We start from the raw sequence: 24,843 nt of genomic DNA on the forward strand, positions 1-24,843 counted from the left end.
AAAGTGAATCAGCTATACATATATCCCTGTATCTCCTCCCTCTTGCATCTCCCTCCCATCCTCCCTATCCTACCCCTCAAGGTGGTCACAAAGCCCCGAGCTGATCTCCTTGTGCTATGCGGCTGCTTCCCACTAGCTATCTATTTTACATTTGGTAGTGTATATATGTCCATGCCACTCTCTCACTTCGTCCCAGCTTACCCTTCCCCCTCCTCGTGTCCTCAAGTCCATTCTCTCCGTCTGTGTCTTTATTCCTGACCTGCCCCTAGGTTTTTCAGAACCATTTTTTGTTTTTTTTTTAGATTCCATGTATATCTGTTAGCATACAGTATTTGTTTTTCTCTTTCTGACCCTCTTCATTCTGTATGACAGACTCTAGGTCCATCCACCTCACTACAAATAACTCAATTTCATTTCTTTTTATGGCCGAGTAATATTCCATTGTATATATGTGCCACATCTTCTTTATCCATTCATCTGTCGATGGACATTTAGGTTGCTTCCATGTCCTGGCTATTGTAAATAGAGCTGCAATGAACATTGTGGTACATGACTCTCCTTGAATTATGGTTTTCTCAGGGTATATGCCCAGTAGTGGGATTGCTGGGTCATATGGTAATTCTATTTTTAGTTTTCTGAGGAACCTCCATACTGTTCTCCATAGTGGCTGTATCAATTTACATTCCCACCAACAGTGCAAGAAGGTTCCTTTTTCTCCACACCCTCTCCAGCATTTATTGTTTGTAGATTTTTTAAAATTTGATAATTATTCATTCATTAGTGTATAGGCTAAGCTACCATGAAGCAACCCTATTGATTACACTACATTACCATAAAACAATCATATTGCTGATTTTTTGTTATCAAAGCATGAATTGCTATACTTGTAAATAAGTATAAATTTCATTTTCACATTTTTTCATTATTGATGTTTAGTGTTAGTAATACATATAACATCTACAGTGCTTTGTGCCATATAAGACAACATTGATGTAGGTACCGTTAGATGATTCATCTTGTGAACAGACGACATAAACTTATGGTATTGATAAATTGGGTACTGTACTGTAAAATGTATTTTCTCTTCTTTATGACTTCCTTAATGACATTTTCTTTTTACTCTATTATAAGAATACAGTTTATAATACATATAACATACAAACTTTGTGTTTATTAACTGTTTATGTTATCGGTAAGGCTTCTGGTCAACAATAGGCTATTAGTAGTTAAGTTTGGGGGGGAGTCAAAATTTATACATGGATTTTTGACTGTGCAATGGGTTGGTGCCCCTAACCTCTGCATATTTTAATGGGCAATTGTACAAAAAAAACCCACCACAGATAACACAAACATGTGGAGTCTAAACAACATGCTACTAATCAACCAATGGATCAACAAAGAAATCAAAGAGGAAATCAGAAAACACCTGCAGACAAATGAAAATGGAAACACAGTGGTCCAAGTGGTCCAAAATCTATGGGATTCAGCAAAAGCACTTCTAAGAGGGAAGTTTATAGCGATACAAGCCTACCTCAGGAAACAAATTAATCTCAAATAAACAACCTAACCTTACACCTAAAGGAACTAGAAAAAGAAGAACAAACAAAACCTATAGTTAAAGTGAGAGAGTGGCATTGACATACATACACTACCAAATGTAAAATAGATAGCTAGTGGAAAGCAGCCACATAGCACAGGGAGATCAGCTCGGTGCTTTGTGACCACCTGGAGGGGTGGGATAGGGAGTGTGGGAGGGAGACACAAGAGGGAGGGGATATGGGGATTTATGTATACGTATAGCTGAGTCACTTTGCTATACAGCAGAAACTAACACAACATTGTAAAGCAATTATGCTCCAATAAAGATGTTAAAAAAAAAAACCTATAGTTAACAGAAGTAAAGAAATAATAAAGATCAGAGCGTAAATAAATAGAGACTAAAATAAACAATAGAAAAGGTCAATGAAGCTAAGATCTGGTTCTTTGAGAAGGTAAACAAAATTGGTAAACTTGTAGCCAGATTCATCAAGAAAAAAGAGGGTGCAAATAAATAAAATCAGACATGAAAGTGGAAAAGTTACAACTGACACCAAAAAAATTCAAAGGATCATAAGAGATTAGTATGAACAATTATACACTAATAAAATGGACAACTTAGAAGAAATGGATAAATTCCTAGAAATGTACAATCTCTCAAGACTCAATCCAGAACAGGTAGAAAATACGAACAGACTAATTACCAGTAATGAAACTGAATCAGTAATCAAGAAACTTTCAACAATCAAAAGTCCAGGACCAGACAGCTATACAGGTGCATTTTATAAAACATTTAAAGAAGAGTTAACTATCCTTAGACTCTTCCAAAAAATTGAAGAGGAAGGAACACTTCCAAACTCTTTTCTATAAGACCAGCATCTCCTTCATACCAAAACCAGACACATACACACACACAGTTATTCACTGTTTCAAATTAATCAATCATCAGTTTGTATTTTTAATGTGAAATATTTTCTAAATTATCAGTAATTTCAATTTTTATTTTATTTTGATCCAGTAATTATTTTTAAATTGTTTCTTAATTTCAAATACTTTAAATTGTTAATTAAAAAATCTCTTCATTGACTTGTTTTGTAAATCTGGATTTTTTAAATAGACTTTAATTTTATAGCAGTCCTAGGTTCACAGCAATATTGAACAGAAGGTACAGAAATATACCCCTACCCCATAGATGCATAGCTTCTCCCATTATCAATACCCCTCACCAAAAAGGTACATTTGTTACAATTTATGAACCTACATTGATACATCATTACCACCCAAAGTCCAGAGTTTACATTCAGGTTCACTTTTAGCTTTGTGAATTCATTCTGTGGGTTTTGATAAATATGTAATGGCATGTATTCATCATCATAGTATCATACACAATACTTTAACTGCCCTAAACATCCTCAGTACTTCTCTTATTCATCCCTCCCTCTCTCCTAACTTCTGACAACCACTGATCTTTGTACTGTTTCTATAGTTTTGCCTTTTCAAAAATGTCATGTAACTGGAGTCATATAGGATATAGCCTTCTCAGAATGGCTCCTTTCACTTAGGAATATGCATTTTCATGGCTTGATTGTTCGTTTCGTTTTAGTGTTGAATAACTTTCCATCATTTGCATGTACCACAGTTTATTTATCCACTCACCTACTGGAGAACATCTTGGTTACTTCCAAATTTTGGCAATTATGAATAAAGCTGCTATAAACAACCATGTGTAGGTTTTTATGTGGACGTAAGTTTTCAACTCCTTTTGGTCAATACCAGTGAGTGCAATTGTTGGATCATATGGTAACAGTATGTTCAATTTTGTAAGAAACTGGCAAAATGTCTTTGAAAGTGGCTGTACCATCTTTCATTTCCACCAGCAAAGACTGAGAGTTCCTGTTGCTCCACATTCCACATACCTGTCGGCATTTCGTGCTGTCAGCGTTCTGGATTTTGGCCATTCTAATAGGTGTGTAGTGGTATCTCGTTGTTTTAATTTGAATTTCCCTTAGGACATACTATGTACAGCATCTTTTCACATGATTTTTTTTTCCGTCTGTAATCTTATTTGGTGAAATATCTGTTCAGATCTTTGGCCCATTTTTTTAAATGGGATGTTTGTTTTCTTACTGTTGAGTTTTAACAGTTCTTTATATATTTTGGATAACAATCTTTTATCAGATTTGTTTTTTGCAAATATTTTCTTCTAGTCTGTTGCTATATTCTTTGTGTGTATTTCACTCATCATAATGTTTTGATATTCATTCATATTCTTGCATCCATGTAGCTATAATTTGATTATTTTCAATGCTGTAGAGTATTTCATTGTATGATTATAGCACACTTCATTTAATCACTTCTATTTTTCTATTTGATAATTCTAGTTTTGTTTTTTCACCATTACAACTAATGGGCTTATGAGTATTCTCATCTATGTCCCCTGGTTCACAAGTGCATACATTTTTGATAGGTCTGTGTTGGGCATCCATTTTTTCAATTTTAGAGGATTAACTCATAAAATTGTTATATGAAATTGTACTCATTCCAGGGCTCTATGATTTACTTAATGCTCTACAGTCTTGACAATACTTGGTGTTATAAGAGATTTTAAATTTAAAGATTCTGATGGATGTATAACTGATATGTTGTAATTTGAATTTGCATTTTCTTAAGAACTGAAGTGGTTCTTTAGTTCCTAAAGGTTTAGTATGTATAATATTTTTAAAGTTTTATATGTTTAATCATCATTTGAACTCCTCTTTTATGAAATAGTGCTCTTTCAAGTTTCTTGTGATTCTTTTCTATAGTATTCTCTTTTGGTTAATCATTTGTAATAATGTATTATGCATTCTGGATGCATGTCTTTTGTTGATGATATGTGTGGTAAATGCCACTGTGTGGATTGGGTTTCACACTGTTTTGTATGTCTTTGATGAAGAGAAGTTCTTAATTTTAATATCGAATATATCAGTCTTTTCCATATGGTTAGTGCTTTTGGGGGGTTCTGTTTGAGACTTCCTTGTCTTCCCCTGTATTAGGTAATATCACCAAGGTGGCCAGATGGTTTTAGGTTTTTCTTTGTGGGCATGTTTTAATTACTTCTTTAAAATAAGATATAAAGTATTGAATTTCTTTAAAAGTAATAAACTATTCAGAGTTTTATTCTCATCCTAAGTCTCTTTTATTCTTTGGCTTTAAGAATTTTTTCTTTTTGTTTTACCAGTTTTACTATGATTGCTTAGTTATTATTATTATTTATTCATTTATCATGTTGGGCATTTCAGGAAGTTCAGCCAGTACACTTCAAATGTTGCTTCTGCTCCATTCTTTCTGTCTTCTACTTTTGGGGTCCAGTAACACCAGAACTTTTATGTCTTTTTCATATTTTTCCACTCTCTCCTGACCTATTTTTCAGTTTACTTTTCTTTTTCCACTGTGTATAATTTGCTGTTAATCTCATCCATTCAGTTCCTAATTTTGGTTATTGTATTTTCATTTTCTTGTTTTTATATTTTCCAGTTTTTCAGACTAAATTCTTATTCTTAATCTGTTATAGTTTTTGCTTGCCTTTTATAGTTTATGAAATTTAGACAAATTTTTAATCTTGCCTGTTATCTCCTCCAATATAATAGCTATTTTAAAGCCATTGGCTTTTCCTAGATAATATCTAAATTCCCATGGCTCTATTTCCATCATCCTTTGTTTTTCCTGGTTCCTGTTCTTGGTTTTTTACCTATTTCCATGCCCAGTTATTTTTTTATTTTGTACTGATACCATATTTGCAAAATATATTTATAGAAAATTTGAGACCATGGATTAAATCTTAGGGGAATTTGATTCTGCTATGTGTCTGAGGGCACATAGCATTAATCATTTTCAGGGATAAGGATGGTTCAAAGTAGATCTGCAGTCTCTGGAAGGCCTTTTTATGACCTTAAACCTAAGATTACGCTTTGAGACTAAGCTCATGAACCTTTGGTGGCCCTGGAGTCCAATCATTTTCCTGTGAAATGCTGTTCCTATTCATAATTGGTGAAAAAGGGATCCCCAAAATGATTCTACGTCCTGGGAGTCCATTCTTCTCTGCATCCTGGCCTGGTAATTTTTCACTCTTTTGCTCTCCAATACTTTTAAACATTAAAAAAATAAAACCTACTGTTTTTAGTAGTCTTCAACTACCTAGTTACTTCTGTTTATTATTATTGGACTTTGAAATCCATAAACAGCCTTACAATTCTAGAACCTGTATCTCCTCAGGTTCTATTTCAGTATTTACCATACCTTCATGTCTGAATTTTTATTGTTTATTTAGGATACATTGTCTGAGAAGTGTGGTATCAATATTAATACTATTATAGTACTTAATATCATATTTTTGTTTATATTATATGGTATTATTTTTATGGGTTTCTTTAGAGGAAGAACAAAGCAAAAGCAAGGGTGTTTTACCTTATGTATAACTTTCATAAGTTTTCATAAAAACACAAATTTATTTATCAGATTCTCAGCTGTTTTAAATAATCTGTTATGATATTTCAAAATTATAGCAACTAGATGTCCCTCTTTTTAGCTTCTGAGTAGAAAAATTATATCTTATGATAAAATATGTATATATATTTAAATATTTAAATCAATAGGAACAAAATGAAGTGCTACATTTTAACACTTAGAAATGTGGAATTATTTTATATTCTGTTTTTTAGAAAGTGATACTTATCATGTAATGTGATCATTCAGATAAATGGTAACCATTATTTAGGTGACATATAATGATAATATTTATCCTTTCCAAGTCCCTAATGAATATTTCAGCCTAAATCTGTTTTATAAAAAGGTCTGGCTGTTTGCTTAGTGGGAATAGAGGATGATTATCTCTTTGCTTAGACACAGAAATACTTTGAAGTTATGTTTTTAATTAAGCCATGCAGAAGACTTCTGAGGCTTTTAATGTTTGTATCTAATATTTATACAGAGAGATGCTGAATTTTAAAATCATTACTTAGCTTACATATCAGAATTATTTTTAATGTAATTTATATAGTACAATATTAATTTGTTTAAAGAATTATTATTTATATCTATACTTTTCCCTTCATATTCTCTTTACCTCTTATAATCTGAGTTTGAATTTGATCAAATACTTTAACTTCTCAAATTATGTATGATATGAATTAGATTAGTACATATTCGTATCTCAAATAATTGTATTGAAATATAATAAAAACTTTATGTATAACAAAAATATTATTGTGGACAGATTCTAAGGTGACTACTATGATCTCTGCCTTCTGGTATTCACACATTATTGTACAATCCCCTTTCATCGAGTCTGGGCAGGACATGTGACTTGCTTCTAAACTAGAAAATTTAGCAAAGGTGATGGGATATCACTTCTATGGTTATGTTTAGTGTTTTGTGTGTGTGTACGGTGTGAGGATTGGGTCTAATCTTACATTATTCCAAATGGCCATCCAGTTGTCTCAATATCATTTAAGACGATGAATGTCTTTACTCCAGTCATTCAGAACACTATGCTTATCTTATACTAGATTTCAAGACTTTTCTGGAATTTCTGAAATTTTGTTTCAGGAATTTCTCATCCGTACCATTTATCTTTCTATTTATGTACTGATGCCATACTGTTTTAATTTTATAGATGTTGAGTATGTTTTAATGTCTTTTCAGTCTAACTCCCCTCAAAGCTCTTCCTTTTCATTGCTGTTTCTAGCTATTCTTGTATGTTTATTTCTGTATGTGAACATTAAGATCAACTTTTCTAGCTCCTTTAAAGCTCATTAGAATTTTTATTAGATCAAATTAACCATTATCTTTGAAATTAACTAACAACCTGATGATGTTGAGATAGCCTAATGAAAAATGAGGAATATCTTTCAGTTTATTTATATCTACTTTTGTGTTTTTCAGGCTGAATTTTATGCCTAAAACTTTCATTATGTTTCCTTTGCAACTATTTATTTCCTCAGTTGTTTGTAAGCACTGGTGATTCTTTAAATAATACCTGAAATTAAAACACCAAAAATTGCTGTTTAAACTCAACTCATAATTATATATTTTGAAAATACTTTTGATACATTCAAAATTCTTTCAATAATTATTAATATAAAACCTTTTAGACAGTGTATGTTTCTAATTTGCTTTCTTGAGTTTGAAAATATAAAAGAGGATGTCATTTTTATATTGGATACCTTCAAGAACTCTATAAAGCCTCTGAGTTTAATTCTTAACAAGGTGGTGTTAATTCCTTATTTGTGTCAAAATTCTGAGCTTGAGTTATGAAAGCCAGCAGAAGTTACTTCCTAAACAAGAGCATATAATTTCATCCTTCTGAGAAAATTTGTGTTTTGGAGAAAATAAAATTTTAAGTATTCCTTTTAAAAACTATATTATGTTGAAGGTAAACATGTTACAATAACTTCCAGTCCAATATATTATTATATAATTTGAATAAACTAATTATTAATAACAAAAATGAAAGCTTCATATCTTCTGTATTGGAAAATAGGTTCGTATTGGAGCTCTTAAAGTCAACTCATAGATAAATTAAAAAGTACTTGAAATTCCTTGTCATTTGTCAGAGTTATTCATCTTAGATTGCTATGTGAACTTGAAAGCCACCTATTTAGGCAGTAAGATATACAGGGAATACCATGCATAACACTGCAGGGAATATTATGTTGAATATTTTCCTATTCTAAAAATAGTATTGTGATACCCATTTACAACAAGTCAAGTTTACTTTCTGTGAGAGAAAAAGGAATTGTAATGGTATTGTAAATCAGTCCTTTATGTATATACTTGGTACAGAGTGATAGGATTTAATTAGGTGTCTAAAGGAAGGGACAAATAGTATAGGAATAGTATAGATTCTGAAGTGCTTAACCTAGCAGTAATGAGTATGATCATTTTCAAAAGCTAGAAAACTACTATATAACACACATTTAAAGAGTAACTTTTGGAGAAGTCACAGAAAACCTAACACCCCTAAGTTCCTTTTTTCCAGAGAATAAAGTTAGTAGTATAAAGGGCTATATATTTCTACTTTAATTTTGTAGTTACTGTAGAAAAGTATTTACTCTTCAACTCATTTTTTTTTCATGGATGCAAAAAATTATCAAGCACATGACTGAAAATTGCATTCAGAATGTAACTGATTATTTACTTTATTATTCTCAACTGTTTGACCCTTCATTAATTAAAATATGTATGTATTAAAATTATTCCTCAGTTCTATGTAACTCTACTCAAACTAAAGACATTTTTGGAAGAATTTTCTCACCTTTTAAAATTCTGCATATAATTTAAATATTGAGTCACTTTGTACAATTACCCTTGTGTACATTTTATAATAATTAAATTTGGATGGCATTCCAGAAGTAGCATTATGTAAAGCCAAGCTATATCTCTGTTAGTCACTAATTGTCATTTTAATTGAATTGTAGAAATAGGGATTGAAAGAATATGAGCTTCAGAAATTTTCAAAATACTTATGATTTTCTCCCACTGCTATAGTTAACCGTAGTTTTAAAGAATTTAACTTAGAATTCATGAGTTTGAATGCTCATGTGTTCTTTCATTTTGTTATAATCTGCTTATATAAATTTAGAGTTTGAACTCCTGAATTTAGGGCTGGAAGATTTAGAGAAAACTTTCCTCCATTACACAATTGAGGAGGTCTTTTTAAAATACAGATTCATTGGTTTAGAAACAGGGGGAAAATATATTAATTTCAAAGAATACCAGAAGTATGAAAAAGATGTGATTTATGAATTCCCACAACTTTTTCCCCCTACCTATAAATGTCTTTAAATCTTTATTCAGGCTTGAAAATTCTTCCTCATATTGTTAAGGGAGAATACATATCCCCCAAACTTTTATCCCATCCCCTATATTCCTCTTGTGTATGTTTGTCTTTTCCACTTATTTCTTCTCTCATGCATTCCTGTATATAAGCTTTCTACATTAATTCTTTTGAAGATTTGTTTTTAAAACTTCAATTAATAGTAGTTTTTAAGATGTTTTAATGTAGAGTTTAATTGTTTGCTGGAAGGAAAAACATGAGGCTTTTGAATTTTGTTGCTTAAAAGTAAATGAGATTTTTGTATTTCTACAGATGTGACTCTGAAAATCGCTATGTTGGTAATCCACTTAGAGGAACATGTTATTGTAAGTATTTGTATTTTTTATTTTAAATAGTTGGTTTGTTTTATTAGTTTCAGGTGATTTTGAAGGTAATAAAATTCATATTGAATAACTGATGTTGTCATTAATATGTTACCATTTCTATTTTTAAATCTTTTAACTCCATATATATTGCTAAGAAAGTCAATGTCTTCTTGCTATATTCTCTAATTATTTTTGGTGCATTTTTTTCTACTCTGAAGAGTAAAACAGCAATAGATCTTATTCTGAACATGCAACAAAATATAGAACTTGAGTAAACTCAGCTGAATTTTGATGTAATCTTTTTCATTATGATTAAATTTTGAACAGATAGAATTTTGTGATAGATTTTTCTGGGAGGCAATTTTGGTTATTACTAAAAAGCTGCGCTGATTTTGTACTGAAAGATCCTTTCATTGGGTAATGATCATATGGCAGATGTATGTTTAACTTTCAAGAAACAAGCAAACTATTTCCAAAATGGTTGTATTATTTTACATTTCGACTAGCAGTGTGTGAGATTTTCAGTTCTTCAGAATCTCTCGGTAAAAAAACCTTTTGTAGGTTTCATCATATCTTTTTTTACGTAGACAGTAATGTGTTCTGCAAATAATGGAATTTGATTACTTCATTTTCTTGCTGGATACCTTTTCTTTTTTGTCTTATTGCATTGGTACCTCTGGTATCATGTAAAAAGATATGATAAGCATGCAATTATTTTTGACTTGTTCCTGATCATAGAGGGAAAGCACTCAGTCTTTCACCATTAAGTATGTTGTAAGCTTTTCATATATGCCTTTATTAAGTTGAGGAAATTCCCTTCTATTCCTACTCTGCTGAGTATTTTTTATCAAGAATGGATGATTTTTATGTCATACATTTTTTCTACCTCAATTGAGATGACCATAAGGTGTTTCTGTTTTACTTTGTTAGTATAGTAATTTTAGTTTCAAAAATTAATGGATGGTATAACATTATATGGATATATCACTGTTTTTTGGTCCATTTACCAGTTGATGGACACTGGGATTATTTCTAGGCTTTGACTATTAGAAAAATGCTGACATTTAGATAGTCTATATATTTTCATTTTTGGGGGGTAGATTCCTTGGAGTGGAATTGGGAGGTTAGATAATATGCTTATGGTCAAGAAACTGTCAAATGATTTTACAGCATGAATATACCATTTTACATTCCCACTAGCAATTTATATATGTTTCAGTTTTTCTACATTCTTATCAACACTTTATATTGTCTATCTTTTTGATTATAGCCATTCTAGAGTATTAGTAGTAACTTGTGGTTTAGATTTGCATTTCTATTATGACTAATAACTCTGAGTTCAATTTCATGTGTCTGTGTCTTGAACATGTTTTGTTAGATATGTAAAATACTAATTTCCTAATACTTTTGTTGCTATTTCAAATAGTATCTTTTAAAACTACATTTTCTATTTGTTTGATATGGTAAAATGAACTTCATTTTAATATACTGATCTGACATTCATACAGCTCAGTGAACTCTGTTATTAATTCTAATGGTTTATAAATGTTTGATTTTTAAATGCAGTTAGTTATATTACATGCAAATAACTTTTATTCCTCACTTTTCCAAATTTTTATCCCATTGTTGGGATGGTTGGGATCTCTCTTTCAGTGCTGAGTCAAAGTGATGGTAGTAGACATTACCGTCAAGTCGAGGGTTTGCTATAATTTATAGAATATTCCCTGTATCAAGTTAAGAAAATTCCTGTCTATATTAGTGTGATGCAAGATTTCATCATGAGCGACTTTTTCCTTTACCTTGTTATATATGAAGCTGAATTAATAGATTTTCATTAATTAGACATCTTTTCATTCTGGGGTAAACTGAACATAGTTATGATATATTATTATTGGGGATACTGCTAAATATTATTTGTTTATATTTTATTTAGGATTATTTTCAGTATAAATGAATGCAGACTATATTTTTACATTATTTTTTCTGATGAATTGACCTTTGAGTTGTTTTTCTTTTCTAACTTCATATTGTATAACTATGGTAATAACTTATAAAGTTGAATTTGACAAGATTGCTGTTTAATTTTTTATTTTTTTAACATCTTTATTGGAGTATAATTGCTTTACAATGGTTTGTTAGTTTCTGCTTTATAATAAAGTGAATCAACTATACATATACATATATCCCCATATCTCCTCCCTCTTGCGTCTCCCTCCCACCCTCCCTATCCCACCCCTCTAGGTGGTCACAAAGCACCAAGCTGATCTCCTTATGCTATGTGGCTGCTTCCCACTAGCTATCTATTTTACATTTGGTAGTGTATATATTTTAAAACAAGAATAGTTAAAAAATATCAAGTGAACTTCAAAGGTTAGCTAAATTCAACTGAGATCTCTGGGTCTCGTGCTTCTTTATTGGTAGTTTTTTATTGTTGTTGTTCATCTTTTTTTCCCCCCATATTATAGCATTAGCTTTGGGTTTATTCATCCATTCCACTGATTTTGTTTTCTAGTTCATCAGTTTTAGGTTTTGTCTTTAGTTATGTCCTTCTCTTTTATAGTTTATAATTGTTGTTTTGCCTACATTTGATATGTTTTCTTATTAATATTATTTTCTACATAGTTTATGGTTCAATTTTTATCTTCTTTTTGTATTTTATGTAAGAATTTTCTTAATTTCAATTAAGTAAATCTTATTAAAACCATCTTTTAATTATGTTTTCTAATTTTCTTGAGAATGTGGCATAAAAAGATCCCAAAACTTACTAAGGTATTTTTGTAGCCTATGGGACATTTGACAGTGTTTGGAGGCATTTTTATGTATCACAAGTAGGTGTGGTGTGTGGGTCCTATGGACTTCCAGTGGGTAGAGGGTGTTACATATTCTACAATGCACATGAGATCTCCTTAGAACAAAGAATTATTGGAGCCAAAATTTCAACATTGTGGGGGCTGAGAAATCCTGATTCAGAGGTTTAATCAGATCCAGATATGATTTTGGAGGAAACACTATTTCACAGGTGGGTTTGTGTTCTTCATGTAGCAGAAGTAAATAATGCCTGCAAGTCTCTCTTTTTATGTTCTTAGCAGACACTGATGCTCGATGTTAGATTGTAGTTGATTAAGGGGTGTAAGCTGGTATTCTAACTCCTTTATTTCTTGATTGAAAAACTTCTGTAAAAACAAATTTCCTCATGTGAGGTATTTGCTTTCTCATTGGTACAGTCATATAGGAAAGGCATGATAAATGCTTTAATTTTTTTTTAATTACTGGTTTTCAAAATAAAGAACTGTTTGCTTAATATCTTTTCAAGGTGACAACTAGGTTTGTTGTTTTTGTGTTGTAAATTTATGGACACAAACATATTTAATATGTTTCAATCCACTTGCAGTTATTTTCCTTACTGATGTTTATATTATCTATTTTCTGTGTCTTTTAATTGATCCTTGTTGTCTATATTTTTCACATTTCATTTTGTTTTACTTCTCTCAAACATCCTAGATTCTATGGAGACATATTTTTGTCTGATTTCTTAAAATTAGATATTCTTAATTGATTCTTCTTGAATCTTTAGTGTTTCTTGTGTCCCAAAGGAGTAACTAGTTACAATTACGGACACAAGTAAATTACATTCCATTTTTTTAGGAATAATAAGTATGCTAATATTTAAGCCTTTTATATTTGAGACTAAGCTGACTTTTCTTTAGATCAGTGCTATCCAAAATAAATATAATGTAAGCCACATGTGGAATTAAAATTTTTCTACTAGCTACATCACAAAAGTTAAACAGGTGAAATCATTTTTAATAATATATTCTATTTAATTCAGCATACCTAAAATGTCATTTTAATATGTCACAGTATAAAAAATCATCAATGACCTATCTTTTTTTTTTTAGTTTTTCTTCTAGGTGTTTGATATATAGTTTGTATGCTATACTAATGGCAGTCCCAATTCAAAGCAGTCACATTTAAGTTACTCAGTAGGCACATGTGAATAGTGGCTACCATATTGGACAGCTCATCTATTATATAGGACTCTCACCCTCTTTTAAAAATGTTAAAAGGATAGTCATGAAGCACTAGATGGCAGTCTTGTCATTTGTTATGAGACCTTTAAAGTTTAATAACATTTAAAAGAAATGGTGTTTAAAAAAAAAAGAAAAGGTCAGTAGTTCTTGTAATAGTGTTAATGGAAACTGTTCTGATTTTAAAGATTGGAGTGAAATTTAAAATGCAGGTCCACACTGTAACTTGAAGCAATTGAGTGCAATGTGGTGTTAATTTAATTGAAAGTAATACTTCAGCAGTTATATCCTATAGACAGTCTTAGTAGTTTTTTAAACTTCAATTTAAAACCCCAAACCAAATGTATTAGATAGTTATCATGCATCACATGGAATAAAAAGAGTTTCTAGCAATGATACCAAATTTGATTGACCCTTGTAAACATTGAAGTACTCAATTTATCTTGGCAAATATGAAAAGTAGTAGCCACAAAGTAGTATAGTTTCTTTTTTTCTTAAATGCTTTTTAAAACATTATAACAACAATTATAATGAAAGAAAACCTTAAACACTAGATGAAAGACTCGACTATGAAAATGTTATATAGAGGGTATATTTCAATGGGTAGAATCAGAGTATGGAAAGTCACTTACTGAAATCATCTACTTTTTGCTCCTACTATGTGTAATGTCCACACTGTCAATTGTATTTCAGTATATTTCCAAGTAATCTAACATATTTGGGATTTTTTCTCCTTTTACTCTGAAAAATTACTATTTTACTTGATTTTCTCCTATTGCTGTGTAGAGTTCAGTGTGCAATTTTGTGATGAAAATAATACACTGCCTCTTTTAAGAGTAAGAAATTTAATTACTACTTTTATATTCAGTGTTCACCTCTACCACTCGTCACATCTTACCTTAGATTATATTACTAAAAATCAAAATACTTATCTATTCATCTCACTGTAAACCCTTTAATTATTATTGATTTATTTAATTAATGTTTGTCTTGGACTGAAAGATATTATAAGCATATTATTTATTGAATTTGATTTTTTCTTTTGTTTGATAAGATAATATTTCTAGTAAGTGTTATTATAGCTGTAAATTAAAATAACAAATATCAGTCTCAATTTTATTACTTAAAATGCTGTGTCATACAGAACAGTGAAAGCAATTAAAACTTGAATTAACCTTATATTTAGTTTAACTATTCTAAAAGGTTCTCCCCTTTTAAATGAAATATACTGTACTTTAATGGTTTATGTGACTTTTTAACTAATAAATATAAATAACAATTTAAATAGGGTCTGGCTGGTCCATCTGCAAATAGAGCAGAAGTGATCTTAATTAACACAGAAAATCTAAATTCTTATATTTCACAAATTGAAGACGTGATGGATTGAAGATTATTTGACAAAACATAAATGAATCACATGGTTGATATTTTAATCTTATTCTTTGATTTATGTGTTCTTATTAAATTTTATGAAGCTTATATGCTAGTGTTTTAAAATGTTTATTTAAGAATTATTTAATATTTTAGCATATTACAAAATGAAGGACAATACAGCACAGTTATGAAAAAGTTAAAAATAACTGAGAGAGGGACTTCCCTGGTGGTCCATGGTTAAGACTCTGCACTTCCACTTCAGGGGGCACAGGTTCAATCCCTGGTCTGGGAACTAAGCCAAAAAAAAAAAAAAAAAAAACCTAAGAAAAAAATTGCTACTGAATTAACTTAGAAGAGAGATGAAAATTTATTTAACTGTATACTTATAATAAAAATGTTATATTATTCTGGTTATGTAAATAACATAAACACACTGTAAAAATAATTAAATAAAACAAAAAAAAGTTTAATGAGGAAAACAAAAATGTCTGAAAACCTCCCACCAGGCTCCCAAGTGGAGCTGTGCTGTCTGTGCCCTCTGCAAAGGTGCCCAGCTGCGAGGCAGAGTGGCAGCTCATCTCCTGAACTTATTTTTCTTGCTTTATCTGTTTTGAGCAAGGGTTGATAGCTCCTTATTTGTATGAAGATGTTGAATGTGCTTTTCTTTTCTTTTTTTTTTTTTTTTTGACTTGTGAATTTGTTTTTATTTTTATTGGGCTATAGGGGATGGGTTGGGAAATATTTTTGCAAGTTATGCCCTACTAGGGAAATGTCCATTCTAATTTCCCTGGGGTAGCTTTTGGAGCTTTTTCTTTTTCTTGGAGCTGCTGCTCTTGCTGGCAGCAGCCTCTTCAGGTCCACTGCTGAGTGGCTCCTCCTTGGAAGAGAATTTCCTCTTTTTCTTGGGAAATGCTGAATGCATGTCTTTCTAAATAAATTATGTCCTGAGAACGATTTTACATAAAGGAGGTAATAGCATATATAATATTCTTATTGTGAACAACTTTTTTCCACAGATATATAGCTCATTATTTAGGATCATTTATTAAATAAAACTGGAAAACTACCTGATTTTAAAATAGTGATAATACTAGTTAAACTTTATTGAGCATTTACTGTGCCAGGCTATTTTAAGCTTTTTACATTTATTAGCTTGTTTAATCCTCAAATGAGAAGGGTATGGTTATTTTTTTTCATCTTTATTGGAGTATAATTGCTTTACAATGTTGTGTTAGTTTCTGCTGTTCAACAAAGTGAATCGGCTATATGTATATGTATATCCCCATATCCCCTCCCTCTTGCGTCTCCCTCCCACTCTCCCTCCCACCCCTCTAGGTGGTCACAAAGCATCGAGTTGATCATCCTCTGCTATGCAGCAGCTTCCCACTAGCCATCCATTTTACATTTGGTAGCGTATATATGTCAATGCTACTCTCTCACTTCGTCCCAGCTTCCCTTCCCCCCGCTCTGCATCCTCAAGTCCCTTCTCTATGTCTGCGTCTTTATTCCTACCCTGCCACTAGGTTCATCAGTACCGTTTTTTAGATTCCATATATATGCGTTAGCATATGGTATTTGTTTTTCTCTTTCTGACTTACTTCACTCTCTATGACAGACTCCAGGTCCATCCACCTCATTTCAGATAACTCAATTTCATTTCTTTTTATGGCTGAGTAATATTCCATTGTATATATGTGCCACATCTTCTTTATCCATTCATCTGTCAAAGGACACTTAGGTTGCTTCCATGTCCTGGCTATTGTAAATAGAGCTGCAATGAACATTTTGGTACATGACTCTTTTTGAATTATGGTTTTCTCAGGGTACTTGCCCAGTAGTGGGATTGCTGGGTCATATGGTAGTTCTATTTTTAGTTTTTTAAGATATGCTTATTATTGCCATTTTTTAATTAGAGGTAAAAGAGGCAGAGAACATTTAATTCATCTGTATAAGATCACATGGCTAGGAAATGTCAAAGCCAATTTCAATCCAGGCAGCCTGGGTCTATACCCACCTCTGGATCTATACCACTCACTCTCAACCACAGGTAATAAAACTAGAGCAACAAAAATTCGCAGTATATTTAACCTAAGAGTTGTTTTTATATGAATAAAGTAAAAACATCATGTTAAAGGAAATGAAAACAGGGCCTAAATAATTAAAAATTTAAACTATTTTCTCAAATGAAGTCTTCATATGAAAATATGCTTACCAAAATTGATATATAAATTTTATGCAGTTCTAATTAGAATTCATTCAGTTCAATATTTTGAAGGGTATGCATAGAATAAATTATCTTAAAGTTTATTTTATATGCTGCACTTTTAGAATATTCAGTAAAATTGTGAAAAGGAAGATTAGTGAGAAACTCCCACCTGATAGATATTCAGACATAGGGTAACTCTAACTGTACTGGTTCCTATTCTGGTATAGGAATCAATTAACAAAATGGAGTCAGGATTAGATTCCTGAACATTTGGGAATTTATATGGCAGTCATTTTATCTTTATAAAAGTTCTTAATGACTTAGTCTGCTTGCTCTAAAATATCCCAGACTTTAGATTGTGGCTTTTGTATTTACTATTTTTCTGCCTCAAATACTCCATCTCTAACTAATAGTCAACTCTTACCTAAAATAGAGTCCCTTAGGTATTACAATAACTTTTTTTTTCTATCCTAATACACTGAAATGAAATTATCTCACTTGTTTATTTGTTAACTTGAATGTGGGTTTTCTTTACTCATTAGAAAGAAAATCTGTGAACCCAAGACCTCCTGTTGTTGGAACCTATACTTAGAAAAGCCTGTGGCTCCTAGGAAGGCTTTCAGTAAATATACACTGGAGTACACATGTAAATTATTAACAAATGAATGAATGCACATGTATTGTGGCTGTATGGGCAAGTATTTCTATTGATAGGGTGTTTGACCAAAAATGTTTGGAGATCATGTTATAGGTTATCAAGTAAAAGTTGCTTTACATTATTTTTTAATTTATTTACATAAAGTAGTACAGCTTTAAGCAGTAGCCATTGATTTAAATACAAATGAGTTTCAATCTTTGTTTTTCTACTTAGCCTGTGGAACAATTGCTACAAATAAAATTTAAGCAGTTTTCCATATGTCATTGCAGAATAATGGAAAGTTTAGCTACTTGGAGATACTATGAAGCAAAGGAAGGTGGCTTCTGAAGAGATCATGGTATATTATATGAAAACCCGTAAATTAGAATCATTGACATAGAGTCATTGGTGATCATGGTCCATCCTCTTTTATTCATTGATGAAAAAAGTAAGACTCCATGGGTTGAAGTGTATATTCTAGGCCACACAATGAGTCATTCAGAGTGTGATTAATCACAAAGGTTCTGTGCTTTTTCTGTGATATTATATCTAGCAAGTGTTCCACTTGCAAAATTCCTGCAACAGATTTTGCCTTTGCAGTTATTCTAAATGTTTCAAGTTCAATAGAAATTCTTAATTAATAATTGTAAGCATGGGTAGTACTGTTCAGCAAGCAAGGAGGTATTGTATTTATTGAATATTTATTATGTGCAAAACAATTTAATATTATTTCATTTAATATGCACAGGATGACATATTTTTTCTCCTTAATTTTTACTTACTTAAGAATTATACTGTTAGTGCTTGGAGAGACTGTCAGTTATTGGAATTGACTCACTTTTGTTTATTCATTCAACATATGTTTATTGACTAACTACTTTGTTGGACTCTGGGGATATTACAGAGAACAAAACGTGTTCTGCTCCATTGAAGCTTATAAAGTTGTAGGGAAGATAGATATTAAACTCGTTATATAGTTACCTAGATATGATTGTCATAAGAACTCTGAATGAGAATTATAGATGCTTTGGGACTATATTACAAGAGATTACAAGAGAGCTTGACCTAATCTGTGGACCCGGGAGTAGAAGTGGGTGAAGCAAGAGAATAATGCAGCTTTGATGTGAAAGATGACCTGGTAGTGGAGTGGTGATGGTGTGGGTATGGGAAGGAGTAGAATCAGTGGGTGCAGCTTGCACAAAGGTCAGTGGCTGGAAAGAACATGGCATATGATATACTAATACTTTAACACACACAACTAGGTGAAGGGGGCTAGGGGATGAGGTGTGTGAGATATGCAGGATCACATCATGTAGCACTTTATAGGACATGTAAGGACTTAAGAAAAATCTTAAGAAAAATGAGAAGCCATTGAAGGATGTTAAGAGGAGAGTAAAATGTTAAATTTTAATTTTAAAGTAATCAGGCTGCTTGCAGTATGTCAGATAGCTCGGTGAGGGCAATAGAGCATGAAAGGATCATTTTAGTTCATTTTCTGAGGCATTGTTCCTGCAGCTACATTTTAAATATGACTGTGATATATTTACACTGTGAGTATACTTGAACTTATATTAGCATAAGTCTTATCATTTAATAAACAGTTGTCTAAGTTGGCAAATGCGTGTACTTATACATATGCCATTGTTTAAAACATATTTGAATTCTTGATGTTGTTGTCAAACTCTATATGCATCCTTTTCACACCCCTCAGGGTGGCTGAATACATGATCATGAACTCATATATTTATGAACAAATATAAAACTCTCTATAAATACACATATGAGAATCTGTTTGACTTTTGAAATCTTTTAGAATTAATTCAGAGCCAATATAGTGAATAATGAAAGTGAAATAATATTTATTGAATGCCTTTATTTTGTGAGACAGTCAAGCCAAATACATACTAACACAATTATGTTTAACCCGCAGAGCGATCCTATGAGGTAGGCAGTTTTATCCTCATTGTACCATTGAATCTCACTGATGTTAATTAACCTGCATACGATAACCCAGTTGGTAAATGGGAGATTACAGTTGAGTTCTCCTTAAATACTGTGCATAATGCTAAAATAAAAGAAAGATACAATATTCACTGGTAAAAAAGCAAATCATTAGGCCTTAGTTCCTTTCTCAAAATATTCAAATTAAGAATTTCTGAAATTTGTATGAACAGTGCCTTGATACAGCATACACAAGTCAAGGTTGATTTCACTCACTTGTGATCCTGGCGTGTTTGCCTTCTTAGACCTCAGATATATCGATAGTTCCAATATGTTGGATGGTTTTTATCACTGGTTACTGTTTTCTTAAAAATACATTATTTTATATAGCTTTCGTTAAAAGAGTAAAACAAATATTCACCATTTGCTCTTCATCACCCCCATATGTAATGTACTCAGAAACTTTCTTCATAGTTCAAGTCCTCTTTCAAAATGTCTTTTTCTATTTATAAATTTTTAGTCATCACTTTGCAATTAATCATTAGTTTGCTGGAATAATATCTGACCTTTTAAAACATTTTGTGCATGTTAAAATCTTTTCTCTTGATGTTTTATTTGCTTAAACTCCTTTTTTTTTTTTTTTTTTTTTGCGGTATGCGGGGCTCTCACTGTTGTGGCCTCTCCCGTTGTGGAGCACAGGCTCCGGACGCGCAGGTTCAGCGGCCATGGCTCACGGGCCCAGCCGCTCCGCGACATGTGGGCTCTTCCCGGACTGGGGCATGAAGCCGTGTCTCCTGCATCGGCAGGCAGACTCTCAACCACTGCGCCACCAGGGAAGCCCCAAACTCCTTTTAACATGCTGTCTGTGTCTTACTCATGAGCTTGATTTTGTATATAATTTGTTATTAATTATTTGTGGTAAATAGCAGCCACTTTTTTTTTTTTTGCGCTCCAGGACTGCTAGTCCAGTATTGACTGAACTACCTAAAAAAGTCTGCTGTTGTATATTGGAACTTCACCCTTGGTTTGCTCTAGCCAGAGAAGGCTAGGCAGAGAGACTAATTATTTTACATGTTTTTATTTGTCCATACCTAAGAAATAAGTGAATTAGGAATTAGATATGCCATTTCTGGAAAGATATACAACCATATAAATCTAATTTCCTAACATGTGAGTGTAAGTCATGTGAAAAACAAATTAAAGATCAAGGATCAAAAGAAAAAAGTTCTCTGAACACTTCTTTTAACAAATTTCCCCCTTTTGGCCCCAGTTATGGAAGTAATGTGTGTTTCATTCTAGAAAAGAAATAGACAAAAAAACAAATTAAAAATCACTGAAATTCTTCTATCCAGAGAAAATTATTGGTAACATTGTATCCGATACTTTCCCAGTCTTTTATCTATGTAATGACACTGTGGTAGGCTGAATAATGGCCTCCCCCTCCAAAGAAGTCCACATCCTAATTCCTGAAATTTGTGAATATATTACCATAAATGGTAAAAGGGGATTTGCAGATATGATTCAATTAAAGATTTTTTTTTTTTTTTTCTTTTTGCGGTATGCGGGCCTCTCACTGTTGTGGCCTCTCCCGTTGCGGAGCACAGGCTCCGGATGCGCAGGCCCAGCGGCCATGGCTCACGGGCCCAGCCGCTCCGCGGCATATGGGATCCTCCCAGACCGGGGCACGAACCCGTATCCCCTGCATCGGCAGGCGGACTCTCAACCACTGCGCCACCAGGGAGGCCCCAATTAAAGATTTTGAGATGAGATTTTCCTGGATTATTCTGGTGGACCCAGTGTAATTACATGCTTTCTTCTGAAAGGGTACAGAGGGAGATTTAACTACAGTAGTGGGAACTGTAATGATGGAAGGAGGAGGTTGGAAAGAGAGGAGAGAAGGGGTCATGAGCTAAAGAATGAGAGGTCTTCAGAAGCTGGAAGAGGCAGGAAGTGGATTCTTTTTGAATATCCTCCAGAAGGAACCACCCCTAACACTCTGGTTTTACCCTTTAAGACTCATTTGGACTTCAGACTTACAGAACTATAAGATAATAAATTCATGTTGCTTTAAGCCACTAAGTTTCTGGTAATTTGTAACAGCAGCAATAAGAAGCTAATATACACTTTTAGTGTATTTATTTCTTTTCCAAACATGGCATGACAAAGGAAATATTTCTCAGAATTATTTTTCTTTAATTTGTCCTTAATATCTTTAGGTATGTCATCTGTTCTCTTGTAACTACCAGCATATCATACCTTTAAATTAATTTTATTCATTGTTTTTTCCATATTGGCAGTTTTAAAATCAAATAAAAATTCTTATTTTTGACATGAAATCTATCCTCAACAAATTTTTATTCACCTTGCATAATTGAGACCTTATGTCTGTTGATTATCAACTCCTATTTTTCCCCTCCTCTCAGCCCATGGCAACCATCTTGCTACTCTCTAATTTTATGGGCTTGACTATTTTAGATACCTCATATAAGTAGAATTATGCAGTATTTGTCCTTCTGTGGCTGTTTTATTTCACTTAGCTTCAGCAATATCATTCTGGATGTTTATCCAAAAGAGTTGAAATCAGGATCTCAGAGATGATAATAATAAGAAATAAGAGATAATAAGATATAATAAGATATAAGATAATAAGAGATAAGAGATAATGAGATAATAGCATTACAGTGTTCATTGCCACACTGTTTAATAGAGTCAAGATGTAGAAATAGCTTAAATGTTCATTGACGGTTGAATGGAAATCCTGTAATATATGACATGAATGAAACTTGAGGACATATAGGCAGCTTTTTTAAAGGCTCTTTTAAAATTTTCCATGTGAAATAATTTCAGATTTACAAAAAATGTGCACATTTTTTTATGACTTTGACCCTTGGAAAGTGTTGGACAGTTATTTTATAGAATATCCCTCAATTTGGTTTTGTCTGATGTTTTTTCATGATGAAATTCAGGGTATGCATTTTCAGTAAGGATAGCACAGAAGTGATGTGTGTTTTTCTCAGTGCATCCTGTCCGGAAGCATATGATATCAATTTGTTCCATTATTGGTGGTGTTGTCTTTGGTCACTTGTTAATGCACAATGTCTACCAGTTTTTCCACCCTAAAGGTACTGTTTTTATTGTATTTAGTGAGTGTATTATGGGGAAATTCTTTGAAATTATGTAAATGTCCTATTTCTCACCATACCATCACCCACTATTTTTACCATACATTGATGTTCTTGCCAAATGGTGATTTTCTATTCTGTTATTTCTTCTGTTTCCTTTACATTTATTAACTATAAGGAAGAGCTGTCTCTTCTCCTTCATTTATTTATTTATTCACTTATTTGTATTTATCAATATGGACCCATGGAGATACACACACACACACACACATTGTGGCTTATGATAAATTACTCTTGTTATTTATTTTACAGCTGAAATTGCTCTAGTTTGGCCATTGGGAGCTCCCTCAAATTGTCTCCTCTGTTGTTTTGGCAAGACTCTATCATTCTCTGAGTACTTCCTTATTTTCTGACACTATAAGAAATTTCAGACTCATGGTGTACTTTCCAGCCCTATCCCTGTAATCAACCATTTTTCCAAGAAGCCATGGTTCCTTATATTGGAGAATGGTGTTTAGAGAGAAGAACCTGGGAGCTAAGTATGCTCATTGGTTCTGGGGCATTAATCTTTCTTTCCTTTAAAAAATGTTATTATTTTTTAAATTAAACCACCAAGTATATTCTTACTCTCTTTTTGAAACTCTACTATCTTGCTTTAACAGAAACTTGTTGTATCCTGAAACGTGACTCTTCTCTAAGGGAAGTGTTGACTGTTTTTTCTTTCCCAGTGTCGACCCCTTAGAATCTAGACATAGAGATATTATCAACCTTTCTTCCTTTGAGTTTGACAAATAACCACTTTTCTTTACTCACTGAAAAATTTCATCTCCTTTGAAGCAATGTTTACCTCTCCTTGTTGCTGCCTTGCACTGAAATCCTGTGCACCCCATTTAATCTTCTATCCGTTTAATACTTTTTCACCTGCCTATTAGCTCTCTTGACATCATTCTTGATTTCAATTTCTGCATGTACTTTAATTATGCGTTAATTACGTTGTGTTCAATTTCCAAGAAGGCTTATAGGACTCAAATACTCTGTACTCTCAGGATAGCTTTATTATAAGCAGAGGATATACATTGAAAGTGGTCTGGAGATCTTAGATGTTAGGGCTGACTATATAGTTATAGCAGCTAAGGTGGTGTGGAGTTTTTTTTTGTGTTAAAATAGCCCCCAAGGGCTTCCCTTGTGGCGCAGTGGTTGAGAGTCTGCCTGCCGATGCAGGGGACACGGGTTCGTGCCCCGGTCCGGGAAGATCCCACATGCCGCAGAGCGGCTGCGTCTGTGAGCCATGGCCGCTGAGCCTGCGCGTCCGGAGCCTGTGCTCCGCAACGGGAGAGGCCACAACAGTGAGAGGCCCGCGTACCACAAAAAGAAAAAAAAAAAGCCCCCAAATAAGAACTGTAGGTATTTATATTTTTATATTATATCTGGCCACATACTGAAATTTTTTATTATTTTAGTAGCTTTTTAGTTGTGTTATATTTCTTTGTAAACAATCTGATTTTAGACATAAGAAGATTAACTTTGTTTTTTTCTTTTATTCTAACTTGAAATCTGTCATCTGTTCACTGACAGACCTTTTTGCTATGCTGTTTCCATATCTATTTGTCTGTTAGTTGTAGTATTTGTATAAATAATTTTTTTTCAGGATGGGTATGTAGATCTTATATTTTAGGGCATTTGCTTATGTGGAATTATCATTATGTTGTTTTTCTATGTAGACAGGATGGTTGAGTATATATATTTCATAAAATATTGCTTCAGTTTCTTGTCTTTTGACGTGTTGTTACTCAAGATCACCTAGCATCTTGCCTAATC

At 32.5% G+C, this 24,843-nt stretch overlaps 1 protein-coding gene across 1 annotated transcript in view; it reads left to right on the forward strand.

Annotated features, from left to right (window-relative positions):
- Positions 1–24,843, forward strand: part of ATRNL1 (attractin like 1) — a 707,592-nt gene that overhangs the window by 239,133 nt on the left and 443,616 nt on the right. Inside the window, exon 21 of the mRNA XM_082611125.1 lies at positions 9,665–9,717. Within this exon, the coding sequence (XP_082467251.1) occupies positions 9,665–9,717 (53 nt within the window). The remainder of the gene's footprint in view (positions 1–9,664; positions 9,718–24,843) is intronic.

This window comes from Mesoplodon mirus, assembly GCF_964341445.2.
Source record: "Mesoplodon mirus genome assembly, chromosome: 2".
Taxonomy (NCBI): domain Eukaryota; kingdom Metazoa; phylum Chordata; class Mammalia; order Artiodactyla; family Ziphiidae; genus Mesoplodon; species Mesoplodon mirus.